Source organism: Mobula birostris, chromosome 16 (genome assembly GCF_030028105.1).
Source record: "Mobula birostris isolate sMobBir1 chromosome 16, sMobBir1.hap1, whole genome shotgun sequence".
Classification (NCBI taxonomy): domain Eukaryota; kingdom Metazoa; phylum Chordata; class Chondrichthyes; order Myliobatiformes; family Myliobatidae; genus Mobula; species Mobula birostris.
Genome location: NC_092385.1, coordinates 21,341,030 through 21,360,836, shown reverse-complemented (window position 1 = coordinate 21,360,836; position 19,807 = coordinate 21,341,030). Strand labels below are relative to the sequence as shown.

Below are 19,807 nucleotides of genomic sequence, written 5' to 3'. Positions count from 1 at the left end.
AGTTTTTCCTCATCTCGGTCCTAAAAGGCTTCCCCTTTATCCTCAAACTGTGATTCCTCGTTCTGGACTTCCCCAACATTGGGAACAATTTTCCTGCATCTAGCCTGTCCAATCCCTTTAGGATTTTATATGTTTCAGTAAGATCCCCCCTCAATCTTCTAAATTCCAGAGAGTATAAGCCTAGTTGATCCAGTCTTTCATCATATGACAGTCCTGCCATCCCAGGAATCAATCTGGTGAACCTTCTTTGTACTCCCTCTATGGCAAGGATGTCTTTCCTCAGATTAGGGGACCAAAACTGCACACAATACTCCAGGTGTGGTCTTATCAAGGTCTTGTACAACTGCAGTAGTACCTCCCTGCTCCTGTACTCGAATCCTCTTGCTATGAATGCCAGCATACCATTTGCCTTTTTCACCGCCTGCTGTACCTGCATGCCCACTTTCAATGACTGGTGTATAATGACACCAAGGTCTCGTTGCACCTCCCCTTTTCCTAATCGGCCACCATTCAGATAATCTGTTTTCCTGTTTTTGCCACCAAAGTGGATAACCTCACATTCATCCACATTAAATTGCATCTGCCATGAATTTGCCCACTCACCTAACCTATCCAAGTCACCCTGCATCCTCTTAGCATCCTTCTCACAGCTAACACTGCTGCCCAGCTTCGTGTCATCCGCAAACTTGGAGATGCTACATTTAATTCCCTCATCTAAGTCATTAATATATAGTGTACACAACTGGGGTTCCAGCACTGAGCCTTGCAAGAGTACCCCACTAGTCACTGCCTGCCATTCTGAAAAGGTCCCGTTTTTTCCCACTCTTTGCTTCCTGTCTGCCAACCAATTCCCTATCCACATCAATACTTTACCCCCAATACCGTGTGCTTTAAGTTTGCACACTAATCTCCTGTGTAGTACCTTGTCAAAAGCCTTTTGAAAATCCAAATATACCACATCCACTGGTTCTCCCCTATCCACTCTACTAGTTACATCCTCAAAAAATTCTATGAGATTCGTCAGACATGATTTTCCTTTCACAAATCCATGCTGATTTTGTCCAATAATTTCACCGCTTTCCAAATGTGCTGTTATCACATCTTTGATAACTGACTCTAGCATTTTCCCCACCACCGATGTCAGGCTAACTGGTCTATAATTCCCCGGTTTCTCTCTCCCTCCTTTTTTAAAAAGTGGGGTTACATTAGCCACCCTCCAATCCTCAGGAACTAGTCCAGAATCTAAAGTGTTTTGAAAAATTATCACTAATGCATCCACTATTTCTTGGGCTACTCCCTTAAGCACTCTGGGATGCAGACCATCTGGCCCTGGGGATTCATCTGCCTTTAATCCTTTCAATTTACCTAACACCACTTCCCTACTAACATGTATTTCCCTCAGTTCCTCCATCTAACTGGACCCTCTGTCCCCTACTATTTCCAGAGGATTATTTATGTCCTCCTTAGTGAAGACAGAACCAAAGTAGTTCTTCAGTTGGTCTGTCATGTCCTTGCTCCCCATAATCAATTCACCTGTTTCTGTCTGTAGGGGACCTACATTTGTCTTAACCAATCTTTTTCTTTTCACATATCTATAAAAGCTTTTACAGTTGGTTTTTATGTTCCCTGCCAGCTTTCTCTCATAATCTTTTTCCCCTTTCCTAATTAAGCCCTTCGTCCTCCTCTGCTGGACTCCGAATTTCTCCCAGTCCTCAGGTGTGCCGCTTTTTCTGGCTAATTTGTATGTTTCTTCTTTGGAATTGATACTATCCCTGATTTCCCTTGTCAGCCACGGGTGCACTACCTTCCCTGGTTTATCCTTTTGCCAAACTGGGATGAACAATTGTTGTAGTTCATCCATGTGATCTTTAAATGCTTGCCATTGCATATCCACCGTCAACCCTTTAAGTATCATTCGCCAGTCTATCTTAGCTAATTCACGTCTCATACCTTCAAAGTTACCCTTCTTTAAGTTCAGAACCTTTGTTTCTGAATTAACTATGTCACTCTCCATCTTAATGAAGAATTCCACCATATTATGGTCACTCTTACCCAAGCGGCCTCTCACGACAAGATTGCTAATTAACCCTTCCTCATTGCTCAATACCCAATCTAGAATGGCCTGCTCTCTAGTTGGTTCCTCAACATGTTGGTTCAGAAAACCATCCCGCATGCATTCCAAGAAATCCTCTTCCTCAGCACCCTTACCAATTCGGTTCACCCAATCTATATGTAGATTGAAGTCACCCATTATAACTGCTGTTCCTTCATTGCACGCATTTCTAATTTCCTGTTTAATGCCATCCCCAACCTCACTACTACTGTTAGGTGGCCTGTACACAACTCGCACCAGTGTTTCCTGCCCCTTAGTGTTATGTAGCTCTACCCATATTGATTCCATATCCTCCCAGCTAATGTCCTTCCTTCTATTGCGTTAATCTCCTCTCTAACCAGCAATGCCACTCCACCTCCTTTTCTTTCATGTCTATCCCTCCTGAATATTGAATATCCCTGAATGTTGAGCTCCCATCCTTGGTCACCCTGGAGCCATGTCTCTGTGATCCCAACTATATCATATTCATTAATAACTATCTGCACTTTCAATTCATCCACCTTGTTATGAATGCTCCTTGCATTTGACACTCAAAGCCTTCAGGCTTGCTTTTACAACACTCTTAGTCCTTATACAATTATGTTGAAAAGTGGCCCTTTTTAATTTTTGCCCTGGATTTGCCTGCCTGCCACTTTTACTTTTCACCTTACTACTTTTTGCTTCTACCCTCATTTTACATCCCTCTGTCTCTCTGCACTTGTTCCCATCCCCTTGCCACATTAGTTTAAATCCTTCTGAACAACAGTAGCAAATGCTCCCCCTAGGATATTGGTTCCAGTCCAGCCTAGGTCATTCATTTGTCATTAAAGAAATTATGAAATACTGAATACAATATGGCAAAGATTTATAGTAGGATAGAAGATTTAGGAAAATTTTAGAACCACATGTTTCCATCTGTCCATAAACCACATTCCTATCCACCTGGATTGCCTCTTTGTTTTCCCCTTGATCCACCTTTCCTATGCCCTTCAACTGGTTCCACCTGCACACCATCCCTACTTTATCTGTTTCCAACTGTCACCCACAAACCTCTACCTTAATACTCTCTTCGCCTAGCCATTGTTTGGTTCCACTTATCAGTCTCTATCTCACCCCTCCCTTTACTTCAAAATGCTGGTCATCTTCCCTCTACTCTCTCAGTTTTGATGAAAACTCTTGACAGGATCCATTAACCATCTCTTTGCCCCGGCAAATGCTACTTGACTCAGAGTTCTTCTAGCAGATTGCTTTCTCCAGATTCCAGTATTAGCACTCTCTTGTGTCTTGAATATAGCATTGTCTCATTTTCACTAAATAGTGTTCATAAAAAAAATGAGAAATTAGCTTACTGTACAAAGACTCAGTCTCAGAGGTCAAAAACATTAGAAACGAAAAGTTGGTGTCGTCTGCATTGCAGTGAAATAAATAATGGGTCTCCAGTGATATCAAGGGCTTCAATGACCAGTGAAGTTGCTGTGGTAATATGAGATGACAATAGGCTTCGACGACCAACAACCAAGTAGCTAGTTGCAAGGTTTGTCATGAGATTGATGTGGGAGCGAGATGCTTGTATGAACCGTCTGATGCAATTAATCCCTTTTCCTCTGTTACTTGTGATTGGCTAAATACCAATGAGTAGGATGCTATGCAGTTGTAAAAGTGGAGCTACTACTGTAGCAATCAGTAGCCCAAATGGAATGGAACAAAGATGGATAAAATAGGTTTGGACCTGGATTGGACTATCAGTGTGGCTATCTCACTGGAGGATAACAGAGGAATAGGACGGAAATGTACAGTTGCAAAAATAGTTTCTGAACCTTTTGCAATTACCCAGTTTTCTGCATTAATTACTCATAAAATTTGGTCTGATCTTCATCTAAATCACTATAATAGACAAACACAATCTGCTTAAACTAATAATACACAAACAATTGTACTACTTGTCAATAATGAGAACACCATTTAAACAATCACAGTCTAGGTTCAAAAAAACTGAGAACCTTTGGGGGTAATGCCTTCTACAAAAGCTAGTTGGAGTCAGGTGTTCCATTCAATGAGATGAGATTGGAGATGTGGCCTGGATAAAAAAGACACACAAAGTCAGGTTACTGTCAGCGTCTGCTCTTCTCAATAAAGATCTGTTCATGTGCACCATGCCTTGATCAAAACAACTTTTAGAGGACCTTAGAAGAATTGCAGAGATGCATGAAGCTGGAAAAAGGCTAGAAAAGCATTTCTAAAGACCTGAGTGTTCATCAGTCCACAGTAAGAGTATTTGTCTACAAATGGAGCAAATTCAATGCTGTTGCTACTCTCCCTCAGAGTGGGCGTCCTGCGAAGGTCACACCAAGAGCACAATGTGCAATGCTGAAGAAGGTGGAAAAAAAACTCAAGGGTAACAATTTTTTTTTAAATGCAGAAATATCTTGAACTTGCTAAAGTCTCTGTTCATGTGTCCACTATAAGAAAAACACTGAACAAGAATGGTGTTCGTGGAAGGTCACCATGGAGGAAATCACTGCTCTCCAAACGAAACATTGCTGCACTCTCAAGTTTGCAAAAGACTACCTAGATGTACACAATGCTTCTGGGACAATGTTCTATGGACAGATCAGACAAAAGTTGAACTTTTTGGCAGAAATGCACACTTGTGTTTGCAGGGAAACAGGCACTGCACATCAACACCAAAACCTCATCTCAACTGTGAAGCAAGGTGGAAGGTACATTATGCTTTGGGGCTGCTTTGCTGCCTCGGGGCCAGGACAGCTTACAATTGTTGAAGAAACAATGAATTCTAAATTTTATCAAGACGTATTTTGCAGGAGGATGTCAGGGTAGTAGTTCGTCACCTGAAACTTCATAGAAGTTGGATGATGCAAGAAGACAATGATCCAAAACACAAGGGTAAATCAACAACAGAATGGTTTGAAAAGAAGAAAATTTGTATCTTGGAAAGGCCAAGTCAGAGTCCAAACCTTAACCTAATTGAGATACCATGGCATGACCTGAAGAGGGCTGTAAGGTATCCCAGAAATGTTGATGAACTGAAACAGTTTTGTATGGAGAAATGGTCTAAAGTTTGTCCTCGTCATTGCGCAAGTCTCATCAGCAGCTACAGGAAATGTTTGGTGGTGGTTATTCCTGCTAAAGGAGGTTCTACCAGTTACTGAAGACAAGGGTTCACACACTTTCTCCAGCCTGGACTGAATAATTAAACAATGTGTTCAATAAAGACATGAAAAGTACAATTGTTTTTGTTACTAATTTAGGCAGATTGTGTTTATCTATTATTGTGACTTAGATGAAGATCAGACCACATTTTCTGAGTAATTAATACAGAAAACCAGGTAATTGCAAAGGGTTCACAAACTTTTAATTGTAAATGAATCTTGGATGCAGAATTTAATTTCTTACCAAAACCTACAGTCGCAAGAAGTGACCCTGAGTTTGGGACTTGGAGCTCAAAGGGAAACTGCAAGCCTTACTGAAACAGATGTCTTTGTGTCTCAATGCTAGCATACTGTGCAAGTTTAATGTTTGTGCTTAGCTATTGCAATTAAGAGTTTGAATAAAATTAAGTATATCTTTCACTAGTTGTCAGTGCTGTTGTTTCTATTATAAAGGTGTGAATCTGGCACAACACTACCATGAAATTGGATGCAAAGTGTTTCATTTTTGTTTCCATTTCCTTATTTCCTCATTATGCATACTGTTTACAACAATTTTTTCTGTAAGGGACACACGTTTATCCTCTTGACATCTTTTTATTTTTATGTGCCTATGAAAGTTGCCACAGACTGTTTTCATTTTCTAGCCAGTTTACTCTCATTTTTCTTATTTCCCTTTCATTATGAATTTCTTCGCCCTCTGAGTTTTAAAATGTTATGAATTCTAAGATCTATTTGCAGCAGTTTTGTAATCCATGATGTAATATTTGTAACTTCTCTCAGCCACTGTCTACTTTGTTTGATCTTCTATTTTGAGGAAATAATGTGTTGAAAATCAAGTATTATTTCTTTAAATTGGGTGCTATGATGGTATAGCAGTTAGTGCGATGCTATTAGAGCTCAGGGTGTTCTGAAATTCAGAGTTCAGTTGTAGCACCATTCTGTAAAGAGTCTCTGTACATCCTCCCTGTGGAATATGTGAGTTTTCCCAGGGTGTTCTAGTTTCCTCCCACAGTTCAAAGACGTACCAGGAAGGTTAATTAGTCATTGTGAAATTGCCCTATGATTAGGTTAGGGTTAATTGGGGTTGTGGGGTTGCTGGGGCCATGTGGCTCAAAGGATCGGAAGAGCCAACTCTTCACTAAATCATTAAATAAATAAATTCTAATCATTCCTTATCTGCTGTACTATATTTGAATATGTTGCCAGCCAGTGGTGGAGTCGTATCCGCATCGGACTTCAAGGTGAGTGATCTCAGGTTCAAATCCAGCCAGCTCCTTGCATGCTTTCCATCCATGCTGGGTTGAGTGTTGAACTAGCAACTCAGCCTCGTTTTAAAAAAAACACAAAAATGATAAAGAAACGGCATGGTTGCCACCCAATGTGCCACAAGGCGCGGAAAGGAACGACAATACTTTAATAGAGTTTACAGATGTAAATTAATTATTGTAAACAACCTAAATTACAAGATCACAAGACAAAGGAGCAGAAGTAGGTCATTTGACCCATCGAGTCTGCTACACAGCTCCCCCATGAGCTAAACTATTCACCCATCTAGTTCCAATTTCCGGCTTTTTCCCCAAATCCATTGATACCCTGACTAATTAGATACCTGTCAATCTCCTTCTTAAACACCCTCAATGATCGGGCCTCCACAGCTGTATGTGGCAACGAATTCCACAAATCCATGACCCTCTGGCTAAAAAAATTTCTCCTCATCTGTTTTAAATGGGTACCCTCTAATTCTAAGACTGTGGCCTCTTGTCCTGGACTCACCCACCAAGGGAAACAATCTTTCCACATCTACTCTGTCCAACCCTTTCAACATTCGAAATATTTCTATGAGATCCCCTCTCATTCTTCTATACTCTAATGAATACAGTCCAAGAGCCGACAAACGCTCCTCATATGTTAGCCCCTGCATTCCAGGAATCATCCTCCTAAATCTCTGAACTCTCTCCAACATCAGTACATCCTTTCTAAGATAGGGGGCCCAAAACTGCACACAGTATTCCAAATGAGGTCTCACTAATGCCCCATAGAGCCTCATCAACACCTCCTTACTCTTATACACTATTCCTCTTGAAATGAATGCCAACATAGCATTCGCTTTCCTTACCGCCGATCCAACTTGGTGGTTAACCTTTAGGGTATCCTGCACGAGGACCCCCAAGTCCCTTTGCGCTTCTGATTTTTGAATTTCCTCCCCATCTAAATAATAATCTGCCGGATTATTTCTTCTTCCAAAATGTATAACCGTACATTTGTCAACGTTGTATCTCATCTGCCATTTCTTTGCCCACTCTCCTAAACTGACTAAGTCTCTCTGCAACCTTTCCGTTTCTTCAACATTTCCTGCTCCTCCACCTTTCTTGGTGTCATCTGCAAACTTAGCCACAAAACCATTTAATCCATAATCCAAATCATTAATATACATCGTAAAAAGAAGCGGCCCCAACACCGAGCCCTGCCGAACACCACTACTAACTGGCAACCAATCAGAATAGGATCCCTTTATTCCCACCCTTTGCTTTCTGCCTATCAGCCAATGCTCCACCCATTTCAATATCTTTCCTATAATTCCATGGGCTCTCATATTATTAAGCAGCCTCATATGCGGCACCTTATCGAAGGCCTTTTGAAAATCCAAATACACAACATCCACAGCCTCTCCTTTGTCAGTCTTATTCGAGGTTACCTCAAAAAATTCCAATAGGTTGGCGAGGCAGGATCTTCCCTTCATGAAACCATGCTGGCTTCGGCCTATCTTGTCATGCACCTCGAGGTATTTCATAACCACGTCCTTGAGGATTGACTCCAATATCTTTCCAACTACCGATGTCAGACTAATAGGTCTGTAATTTTCTTTGTGCTGCCTCCTTCCTTTCTTAAATAGCGGAACTACGTTTGCGACCTTCCAGTCCTCCGGAAGCATGCCAGAGTCTATTGATTCCTGGAAGATCATTTCCAATGCTTCCACAATCTCCAAAGCCATCTCCTTCAGAACCCTTGGGTGCACCTCATCTGGACCAGGAGACCTATCTATTCTTAGTCTACTTAGCTTCCCAAGCACTTTCTGTCTAGTAATCTTGACTGTACCTAATTCTATTCCCTGATACCTCTGGCTATCAGGTATATTGCTCATGTCTTCCACTGTGAAGACTGATGCAAAATACTCATTCAGTTCCTCCGCCATCTCTTTGTTATCCATTATAATTTCCCCAGCATCATTTTCAATCGGTCCCGTATCTACCCTTGTCACTCTTTTACTCTTCATATATTTAAAAAAAACTCTTAGTATCCTTTTTTATGTTAATCGCCAACTTCCTTTCATAATTCATCTTTTCTTTCCTAATGACTTTCTTAGTTTCCTTCTGTAAGTTTTTAAAAGTCTTCCAGTCCTCATTTTTCCCACTAATTTTTACTTCCTTGTACGCCGTTTCTTTTGCTTTTATTTTTGCCTTAACCTCTCTCGTTAGCCACATTTGTGCCATTTTTCCATTCATGATTTTCTTTTTTCTTGGAATATATTTTCCCTGCATTTTCCTTATTTCTTGTAGGAATTTCATCCAATTCTGCTCTGCTGTCCCTCCATTTAGCTTACTTTTCCAGTCGACTTGGGCCAGTTCCTCTCTCATACCACTGTAATTTCCCCTGTTCCTCTGAAATATCAATACACCTGATACCAGCTTCTCCTTTTCAAATTTGAAACTGAACTCAATCATATTATGATCACTACTTCCAAGGGGTTCCTTTACCTCCAGCTCCCTAATCGCCTCAGGTTCGTTACACAGCACCCAATCCAAAACAGCTGGTCCCCTGGTGGGCTTCTGGACAAGCTGCTCTAAAAAGCCATCCTGTAGGCATTCTACAAACTCCCTCTCCTGAGATCCATTACCTTCCTGACTTTCCCAATCCACTTTCATATTAAAATCCCCCATAATTATCTTGACATTTTCCTTCTGACATGCTTTTTCTATTTCCAGCTGCAACCTGTAGTCCACATCCCGGCTGCTGTTTGGAGGCTTGTATATAGCTGCTATTAGTGTCTTTTTACCCTTGCCATTTCTTAATTCTACCCATAAGGATTCTATCTCTTCTGATCCTATGTCCCTTCTTTCATAGTCATAGTCATACTTTATTGATCCCAGGGGAAATTGGTTTTCGTTACAGTTGCACCATAAATATATTAATAAATAGTAATAGAACCATAAATAGTTAAATAGTAATATGTAAATTATGCTAGTAAATTATGAAATAAGTCCAGGACCAGCATATCGGCTCAGGGTGTCTGACCCTCCAAGGGAGGAGTTGTAAAGTTTGATGGCCACAGGCAGGAATGACTTCCTATGACGCTCTGTGCTGCATCTCGGAGGAATGAGTCTCTGGCTGAATGTACTCCTGTGCCCACCCAGTACATTATGTAGTGGATGGGAGACATTGACCAAGATGGCATGCAACTTAGGCAGCATCCTGTTTTTAGACACCACCGTGAGAGAGTCCAGTTCCATCCCTACAACGTCGCTGGCCTTACGAATGAGTTTGTTGATTCTGTTGGTGTCTGCTACCCTCAGCCTGCTGCCCCAGCACACAACAGCAAACATGATAGCACTGGCCACCACAGACTCATAGAACATCCTCAGCATCGTCTGGCAGATGTTAAAGGACCTCAGTCTCCTCAGGAAATAGAGACGGCTCTGACCCCAAATCTATTGATTTGATATCGTTACTTACCATCAGGGCCACGCCGCCCCCTTTACCTACCTTCCTATCTTTCCTATACACTGTGTATCCTTGGATATTCAGCTCCCAATCACATCCATCATTTAGCCATGACTTGGTGATTTCCACAATGTCATATCTTTTAACCTGCAGCTGTGCAACGAGGTCATCCATTTTATTTCTAATGCTGCGTGCATTTAAGTACAGTATATTTAGATCAGTATCTGTTGCTGATTTTGCTATATTTCTATTTTGCAGCAAATTATCCTGTATATTCACCGGCCTGTCCTTCTTGCCATCTTTTCTGCAGGGTATTTTTGACTTATTTCTGTTTTCCTTTTCCTCGACCCTGATGCCTTGGTTTCCTTCCCCTTGCTAACTTAGTTTAAACCCTCCCTAACAGCTATATTAAGCAATCCCACCAGGATATTAGTACCTTTTGAGTTCAGGTGTAATCCATCTTTTTTGTATAAGTCATACCTTCCCCAAAATAGATCCCAGTGATTTAAGAATTTGAAGCCCTGCCCCCTGCACCAGTTACTTAGCCACATATTCATCTGCTTAATTCTGCTATTCTTACCATCATTAGCGCGCAGCTCAGGCAGCAATCCTGATATTATTACTCTGGAGGTCCAGCTTTTCAATTTTCTTCCTAGCTCCCAGTAATCTTTCTTCAGGACCTCCTCACTTTTTCTGTCTATGTCATTGGTACCAACATGTACCAAGACTTCTGGCTGCTCGCCCTCTCTCCTCAGAATACTCTGGACTCGATCTGAGACATCCCGTACCTTGGCACCAGGGAGGCAACACACCATCCGGGTATCCTTGTCCGGCTCGCAGAATCTCTTGTCCATCCCCCTTAGGATGGAATCCCCTATAACTACCGCATTTCTTCTTGCTCTCTTGATTTCGACACTGGGCAGAATACCAGAGTCTCGTTCACTGTGGTCCTCCTCTGTCAGGTCTGCCTCTTCAACAGTATCCAAAACGATATATCGATTTCTGAGGGGGACTGTCACAGGGGTGCTATCCACTACCTCTCTATAGGTAGTATCTATCACCACCTCACTTTCCCTAATTAGCCGAAGGTCATCAATTTCCATCTCCAGCTGCTTAACACGGTCCTTCAGGAGCCTCATCTCAGTGCACCTTGTGCAGATGTGATCCTTGGGGAGGCTGGGAGTCTCCCAGGGTCCCCACATCTGGCACTCCAAGCACAACACTAATCCTAGATGCATACCTCTAATGCTACTGTTTGTACTAGATACCAAAAAACTGTAACTTACTCCGTTACTATGAGACTCAACAGTCGCAGGAAGCCTCTTCCCGTCTCCGCCGAAGCCCGTTGAGCCAAAGCCCTTTCACTCTGCACCCTCTCACTCCGCAGCCCGCTCCGACACTGCCTGCTGGATATGGTGTTTTTTTTTAAACTGTTCGCGCTCAACTGGCTGACGTCACGCGCTTGCGCAGTCTGGCGCCTCTCCTACTCCGAGAAATAAAGTGTCTTCTCGCTGGAAACCCTTAGCCTCTAACCACTGTCTTCTTGATCCGAAGAGATGTACATGTTTCGTGCTTTTCCCAGGAATCTTTGGGGAAATTGAATGAAAGCTGTTTGTTTTAGCAAACAGTAGGCATGCCTACGTTGAAGAAACAGCTAGGCTGCCTAGATTTTCCCAAGATCTGTTAGGATTGGGTGATCTCATCAGACCTGACTTGACTTTCAGTGAAAGTGGCATGAGATATTACGTAAATCCAGGCACTCCCCTTCAATCTAGCTGAAGAATTGTCCCATTCTTGTGTTCTGAAATGCTAGCAATAATACACCGAACATGCACTCCTACTGGTTTCATCCCAGGCAACAGTTCCTCTTGCTTTGCTCTAGCAAAAGCATTCCTGATATGCTTTGCCTTAAGCAGCAAGAATTTCTCAGTTAGGAACTGAGCATCTTCAGGATTGTAGACAGAAAGACTGTTTCCAGTTGGTTGCAAATGCTTTTAGATACTCTCACAGCTTGTACTGCATAATCATGATTAACTAACCAGACCTTGATTTGACTGCTTACCTTAAGATTATTGACCACTTGGTTTCCTCTGCATGTTATTGTTAGGAATATTCTTATCTAATGCATTTGTGGTTTACAGTATATATTAGCGTGCATCCAGAGGTAGAAGAGACATTTTCCAAAAACTCAACCAGTATTGAAGTACAACAAGTGAGAGCACAGCTTTTATTTAATTTGCATTCTAAGAAGATTTGATTAAATATTGATTAACTTCTAAAGAAAATTCTTAGTGCTATATTGAAAGCTAGAAATTACGATTATGTGATTAGACTGAACAAAGAAAATCTTTAGTTTTACTGAAAATTGCCCATGGTGTTAGAGGAGCTACTAAAAATGTTATTCCTGTTGTACATGTGTGTATTGGAACCCTTTTCAAGTATTTCAAACATGGTACATTAAAGGGTTTGTTTTGTATTTGGAATATTGTAGCACATCACAGTTGAAGTCCTCTGAGATGGGCTGTCAGACAGTAAAGTATGTGTATCAAATGTAGTTACATTTGATGTAACGGATGGATGCATTGATAAAGTGTATTCTGGAAAATGACCCATTCATTAGATATAAGATGAATATTGAAGGAAAGCCGAGATAGGAAAATTAGTTTTTCAGATGCTCAATTGATTACCTAATTCTTGCAATTATTTTGTGCAGTGAAGCATTCTTTGTCAAGCATTTGTAATTTCTAAATGGTTCAAATTTATTACTGCCAGTATTAAAGTAGAATGAGACTTGCTTAGGAAAGCCAATTTGCATTGTTGTCAGAAGTATCCCCTTATCCATGAAATAAATTTATGCTTTCTATTTGGGGATTTAATAGAAATCAAAGAAGACTAGAGTAAGAGAACAATGAATTATAGATTTGCTTTTGGCTGTGTACATTGGGAAAAGACTTGTTTCAAATTGGTCATGAAAGTACTGACCAAAGAAAGGAAAATATATTTATTTCTGTAGAAACAGTGATAAATATTATAGTATCAACATTTTTATATTATTCTTGTATTGAGAATTTAAATCAATAAATACACTTTTGTTCACAGGTCTGCTTCCCCTTACCACGGCTTTACAATCATGAATCGATTAAATATGAAAAATTTAGTTGAACCCATCAACAAAGATTTAGAGTTTCAGCTTCAAGACCCATTTCTTCTTTATAGAAATTCGAATTGTAAGTATGTATCTTCAGCCTGCAATGTTAAATTACAGTACTGCAGTACAATCTGTATTTAAAATCTACCCTTAATTTTAAATAGATTTTAAGCACCGAGCAAATATGTTGTTCACATTTGCACAACTGATGAGAGCACAGTATGTAATGCTAAACAGAAGAGATTTTACAGATGCTGGAAATCCAGAGCAACACACACACAAAACTGGAGAAACTCAGCAGGTCAGACAGCACCTACGGAGGGGCTGATGTTTCAGGCCAAAACCCCTTCCTCAGGACTGGAAAGAGAGAGGGAAGAAGCCAGAATAAGAGTGTGAGGGGAGGGGAAGGAGTACAAACAGGTAGGTGATGGGTGAAACCATGTGAGGGGGAATATGGGTGGTGGGAGAAGGGGGATGAAATGAGAAGCTAGGAGGTGAAAGGTGAAGCACTGAAGTAGAGTACATCTGATGGGAGAGGAGAGTGAACCATGGGAGAAAGGGAAGGGGGGGCGTATAGAGAAATTACCAGAAGTTAGAGAGATCAATATTCGTGCTGTCAGGTTGAGGCTACCTAGACAGAATATGAGGGGTCTAGCCTTAATCTAATGATTTAATTTTAAGAGCTGATCCTGATAATACACGTATTCCCAAAAATTGCATCCGCAGTACTAAATGCCAAATTGAACAAAATGCAAGATTTTGACATGAATGTTGACCATCCTTTTGCCTCCACAGATGTATAAACCTGCTAAATTTATCAAGCAGTTTGTTTTTTGATCCAGATTCCAAAAAACTGCAGTCTCTCATGTGTCTTTAATGTAATATTTCTATCTTCTGTTGTAAGAAAATAAGTTTCCTTATCATAAGCCAACTGGGCTTTTTACACTGGCTCATCTCAAGCTCTTTACCTCCTTTATCAAGAAAGCTGTCTGGATAATTTGCTATTAATGGAAAAGAACCAAAGTTTAAGCCAGTGAAGATGACTTTGTTGCTTTTGCTGTAGAAGTGCAGCAGGAATGCAATAGATTTGATTTTGGTTTGCATTCTGTGATCTGGCAGAGTACAGCCCTGCTATTTGAATACTTTGCAAAATAAATACTGGGCCTTGTAATGTGGCTTATGTAAAGTCAATTGCCTCGTAAGGGTTCTTTGCTTTTGTTTAAGCAAAATTTATAATGTAAAATCCTTTTCATCAGCAGGGAAAAATTCTTGGAGTGATTTTCCCACCTGGATCCCCACTCACCATAACTCAGGAATACTCTACTCTCAACTAGTTTGTTAACGCAACTCTGCCATATCTGAAGTAGCTCTACACCACCCAGAGCAAAGACTGGAACCCTAACTACCGCCAACCTTTCTATACCAGTGACAGAGTGACTGGTTACATCATAGCCTGATATGGAGGCACTAATGCCCTTGTACAGGAGAGCCTACCAAATGTAGTGGATACAGTCCAGTCCATTACAGATAAAGCCATCCCCACCATTGAGTACATGTAAAGTAACACACACAATGCTGGAGGAACTCAGCAGGCCAGGCACCATCTGTGGAAAAGAATGAACAGTCAATGTTTCGAGCCAGACCCTTCTTGAGGAGTTCTGATAAAGAATCTCAGCTTGAAACATCGACTGTTTACTCTTCTCTATAGATGCTGTCTGGCCTGCTGAGTTACTTTAGCATTTTGTGTGTATTGCTTCGGATTTCCATCATCTAGATTTTCTCATTATTGAGCACATCTACATGAAGCGCTATTGCAGGAAAGCAGTATCCATCATCAGGGACCCCTAACATCCAGGCCATGTTCTCTTCCCACTGCTGCCATCAGGAAGGAGGTACAGACACCTCAGGACCCACAAGTTCAAGTTTGTCATTCATCCATACATGAATATGGCCCAATGAAACAGCATTACTCCAGGGCTAACGTGCAAAACGTAGTGCCAACACTTATACACAGCATGAAGCACATATAGCGTATATAAGACAGCAGTAAAATACAGTGACGCAAAAAATATAGCCCAACTCCCTAAGTCCATGAATGTTGCAACAATCTGCTATCAAACACTTGTCTTCTCTTGAGAAAACACTGGGGGGCAGCACTGACTCCGACACAGATGCCACACCACACCAACCCCAGCATCTTGGTGGAGCACTTGACTCTGGCGCCACCCCCAGGCAGCACTGCGGCTTGAGCTTAGCCCTCGCTATGACTGAACCTATGCAGTCTCCCTATCATTCACCAATAAGTTAGATTTGCAACACTGCACACTACCAACAAGGTCTTGCAATCACAAGAAAAGCAACCAAGTTGATCACTCACTGTTAGACTGAACATCTCTGCACATTGACAACTGTCACAGGCAGCATCATTGTCTGCACCAAGTCCAGTTCTTTCATTTTCTCCTCCATTAAGCAACTTGCGGCTGGGGTAGACCTCTTGTAATTTAAGTTCTTAATGTCCAACAGGGTCTTGCGATGCTTAAAAAAAAAAAAAGTTTAAAAAGACAAAACACTCTTGGTTGACCCCCATAGAAGCCACTGCGTCAGAGTGTTTCGCCATCTTACTGTAAGTCCACCAGGTTCAGGAAGAGATGTTACCTACCCCTCAACCATCAGGCTATTGAATCATTTCACTCAGCCCAATACTGAACTTTTCCCACAACCTATGGACTCAGTTGCAAGAACTCTTCATTTCATGTCCTCGATATTTATTGCTTATTATTATTTTCTCTTTTTGTATTTGCAGTTTATTGCCTTTTGCACTGTCTGCCCTTCCTGTTGGGTGCACTCATTCATTGATTTTATGGTGTTTCTTGCATTTACCATGAATGCCTGCAAGAAAATGAATCTCAGGGTTCTATATGTTGACGTGTGTGCTTAAATAATAAATTCACTTTGAACTTTATTCAGCTCTGAACAGTTACAAGCATTGCATAATTAAGAGAGTGAGGCAGTTTTCTGGATAGCTGAGGAGGCATAATGGAGGGGTCTGAACAGAGTGAATGGTGGAGAGGGCATTTCCATTGGTGGAGGGATTGACAACCAGAGATCATTTTGCCTTAGCTTTATTCTGCAGTATAACATTGTACTTTGCAACCATTGGGTATTAATTTTCTAATAAGTTTCTTTATACTTATGGGCTCACATTTTGGATTCTTGCAGCTATTCGGTTTATTTTAGCTTCTCGAGTGTTTAGTGATGCAGATTGGACTATTTTCATTAGAACATCCTTTTCCAATTCTGATGCCATCATCACTTTTTTGCTTTCCACAATCACCAGCTTTGCACTTTTGAGTTAATACCACAAATATTTTTACCGATTGTGCTGTAACTTCATTATATAATATCATAGGTGTAGAGTCAATAAGCACTACAGCACAGAAACAGGTCTTTCGGCCCATCTAGTTTGTTTCAGGCAGTATTAACAAAGAACATTATAGCACAGTAAAGGCCATATGGCCTGCGATGTTGTGCTGACCATTTAACCAACTCTAAGATCAATCTAACCCTTCCCTCAATAGTTCTTCATCTCTCTATCATCCACGTGCGTGGCCTATTAGCGGCATCAACAGAGCTTTACCAAGAGGGATTTCTCGCAGGTCGGCAGCCGTTATTTAAAAAGGGAGCTTCAAGAACATTTGTCCATTGTACGTGACCTATCAGCAGCTATAACCGGAACACCAATTGTGAGTTAGATAGCAAAGAAGGTTCAAGCATAAAAGGGAGACACTGCCTTGTGGAGCAGTCATCGACAGAGTGATCTGAAGCAGAGTGGTAGGGATTTGGCTTATTCGGGCTTCAACGATAATGAGGCGAGGTAAGTTACTTGTGAGGAATAGAAACAGGAAGTATGTCTGTGAGGCCGGTGTTCTGTACTGGGTGGCAGATGTTGGATGTCCGTGAGACTCTCAGCTTCCCGGACAGCCACAACTGCGCCAGATGTGTTGAGCTGCAGCTCCTCAGGGACCGTGTTAGGGAGCTGGAGATGCAGCTCGATGACCTTCATCTGGTATGGGAAAGTGAAGAGACAATAGAGAGGAGTTATAGGCAAGTAGTCACACCCGGGACTTGGGAGACAGATAAGTGGGTAACAGTCAGGAGAGGGAAGGGCAAGAGTCAGGTACTGGAGAGTACCCCTGTGACTGTCCCCCTTAACAATAAGTACTCCTGTTTGAGTACTGTTGATGGAGGTGGTGGGGGCTACCTGGGGAAAGCAATAATGGCCACACACCTCTGGCACAGAGTCTGGCCCTGTGGCTCAGAAGAGTAGGGAAAGGAAGAAGGCAACAGTAACAGGGGACTCTGTAGTTAAGGGGTCAGACAGGCGAATCTGTGCACGCAGGAAAGAAACACGGATGGTAGTTTGCCTCCCAGGTACCAGGGTCCAGGAAGTTTCTGATCGTGTCCACAATATCCTGAAGTGAGAAGGTGAACAGACAGAGGTCCTGGTACATAATGGTACCAACGAATTAAGTAGGAAAAGGGAGGAGGTCCTGAAAACAGACTACAGGGAGTTCAGAAGGAAGTTGAGAAATAGACCTCAAAGGTAGTCATCTCAGGATTACTGCCTGTGCCACACAACAATGAGTTTAGGAATAGAGTGAGGTGGAGGATAAATGCATGGGTGAGGGATTGGAGCAGGGGCAGGAATTCAGATTTTTGGATCACTGGGACCTCTTTTGGGGCAGGCGTGACCTGTACAAAAAGGATGGGTTGCACTTGACTCCGAAGGGGACCAATATTCTGGCAGGGAGGTTTGCTGAGGCTGTTAGGGAGAGTTTACACTAGAATTGCTGGGGGGTGGGAACCGAACTGAAGAGACGGAGGAAGGGGCATTTGGCTCACAAATAGAGAAAGCTTGGAGACCGTGCGAGAGGGAAGATAGGTGATAAAGAAGGGATACGCTCAGACCGATGGTTTGAGATGTCTGTATTTTGATGCCAGAAGCATCATGAACAAAGCGGATGAGATTAAAGCGTGGATCAGTACTTGGAGCTGTGATGTTGTGGCCATTACAGAGACTTGAATGGTTCAGGGGCAGGAATAGTTACTTCGGGTGCCAGGCTTTAGATGTTTCAGAAAGGACAGGGAGGGAGGCAAAAGAGGTGGGGGAGTGGCACTGCTGATCAAAGATAGTGTCACGGCTGCAGAAAAGGAGGAAGTCATGGAGGGATTGTCTACTGAGTCTCTGGGTGGAAGTTAGAAACAGGAAGGGGTCAATAACTCTACTGGTTGTTTTTATAGACCACCCAATAATAACAGGGACATCGAGGAGCAGATGGGGAGACAGATTCTGGAAAGATATAATAATAACAGGGTTGTCGTGGTGGGAGATTTTAATTTCCCAAATATTGATTGGCATCTCCCGAGAGCAAGGGGTTTCGATGGGGTGGAGTTTGTGATGTGTGTTTAAGAAAGCTTCCTGACACAATATTTAGATAAGCCTACAAGAAGAGAGGCTGTACTTGATCTGGTATAGGGGAATGAACCTGGTCAGGTGTCGGGTCTCTCAGAGGGAAAGCATTTTGGAGATAGTAATTGCAATTCTACTTCCTTTACCATAGCATTGGAGAGGGACAGGAACAGACAAGTTAGGAAAGTGTTTAGTTGGAGTAAGGGGAAATATGAAGCTATTAGGCAGGAACTTGGAAGCATAAATTGGGAACAGATGTTCTCAGGGAAATGTACGAAAGAAATGTGACAAATATTCAGGGGGTACTTGCATGGCGTTCTGCATAGGTATGTTCCAACGAGACAGGGAAAAGATGGTAGAGTACAGGAACCGTGGTGTACAAATGTAGTTGAAAAAATGGTCACGGAGAAAAGAAAAGCTCACGAAACGTTCTAAAAACTAGATAATGATAGAGATTTAGAAGATTATAAGGCTAGCGGGAAGGTGCTTAAGAATGAAATTAGGAGAGCCAGAAGGGGCCATGAGAAGGCCTTGGTGAGCAAGATTAAAGAAAACCCCAAGGCATTTTACAAGTATGTGAAGAGCAAGAGGATAAGACGCAAGAGAATAGGACCAATCAAGTGTGACAGTGGAAAAGTGTGTATGGAACCGGAGGAGATAGCAGAGGTACTTAATGAGTACCTTGCTTCAGTATTCACAATGGAAAAGGATCTTGGTAATGTAGGGATGATTTACAGTGGATTGAAAAGCTTGAGCAGCATATAGATAATAAGAAAGAGGATGTGCTGGAGCTTTTGGAAAGCATCAAGTTGGATGTCATTGGGACCGGATGAGATGCATGTGGGAGGCGAGGGAGGAGATTGATGATCCTCTGGCAATGATCTTTGCATCATCAATGGGGACGGGAGAGGTTCCGGAGGATTGGAGGGTTGCGGAAGTTGTTCCATTATTCAAGAAAGGGAGTAGAGATAGCCCAGGAAATTATAGACCAGTGAGTCTTACTTCAGTCGATAGTAAGTTGATGGAGAAGATCCTGAGAGGCAGGATTTATGAACATTTGGAGAGGCATAATATGATTAGGAATAGTCAGCATGGCTTTGTCAAAGGTAGGTCGTGCCTTACGAGCCTGATTAAATTTTTTGAGGATGTGACTAAACACATTGATGAAGGTAGAGCAGTAGACGTATATGGATTTCAGCAAGGCATTT

General features: G+C 41.9%; 1 protein-coding gene across 1 annotated transcript in view; it reads left to right on the top strand.

Annotated features, from left to right (window-relative positions):
* Positions 1-19,807, top strand: part of dcp1a (decapping mRNA 1A) — an 89,346-nt gene that overhangs the window by 16,610 nt on the left and 52,929 nt on the right. Inside the window, exon 3 of the mRNA XM_072280397.1 lies at positions 13,081-13,208. Coding sequence (XP_072136498.1) covers positions 13,081-13,208 — 128 coding nt within the window. The remainder of the gene's footprint in view (positions 1-13,080; positions 13,209-19,807) is intronic.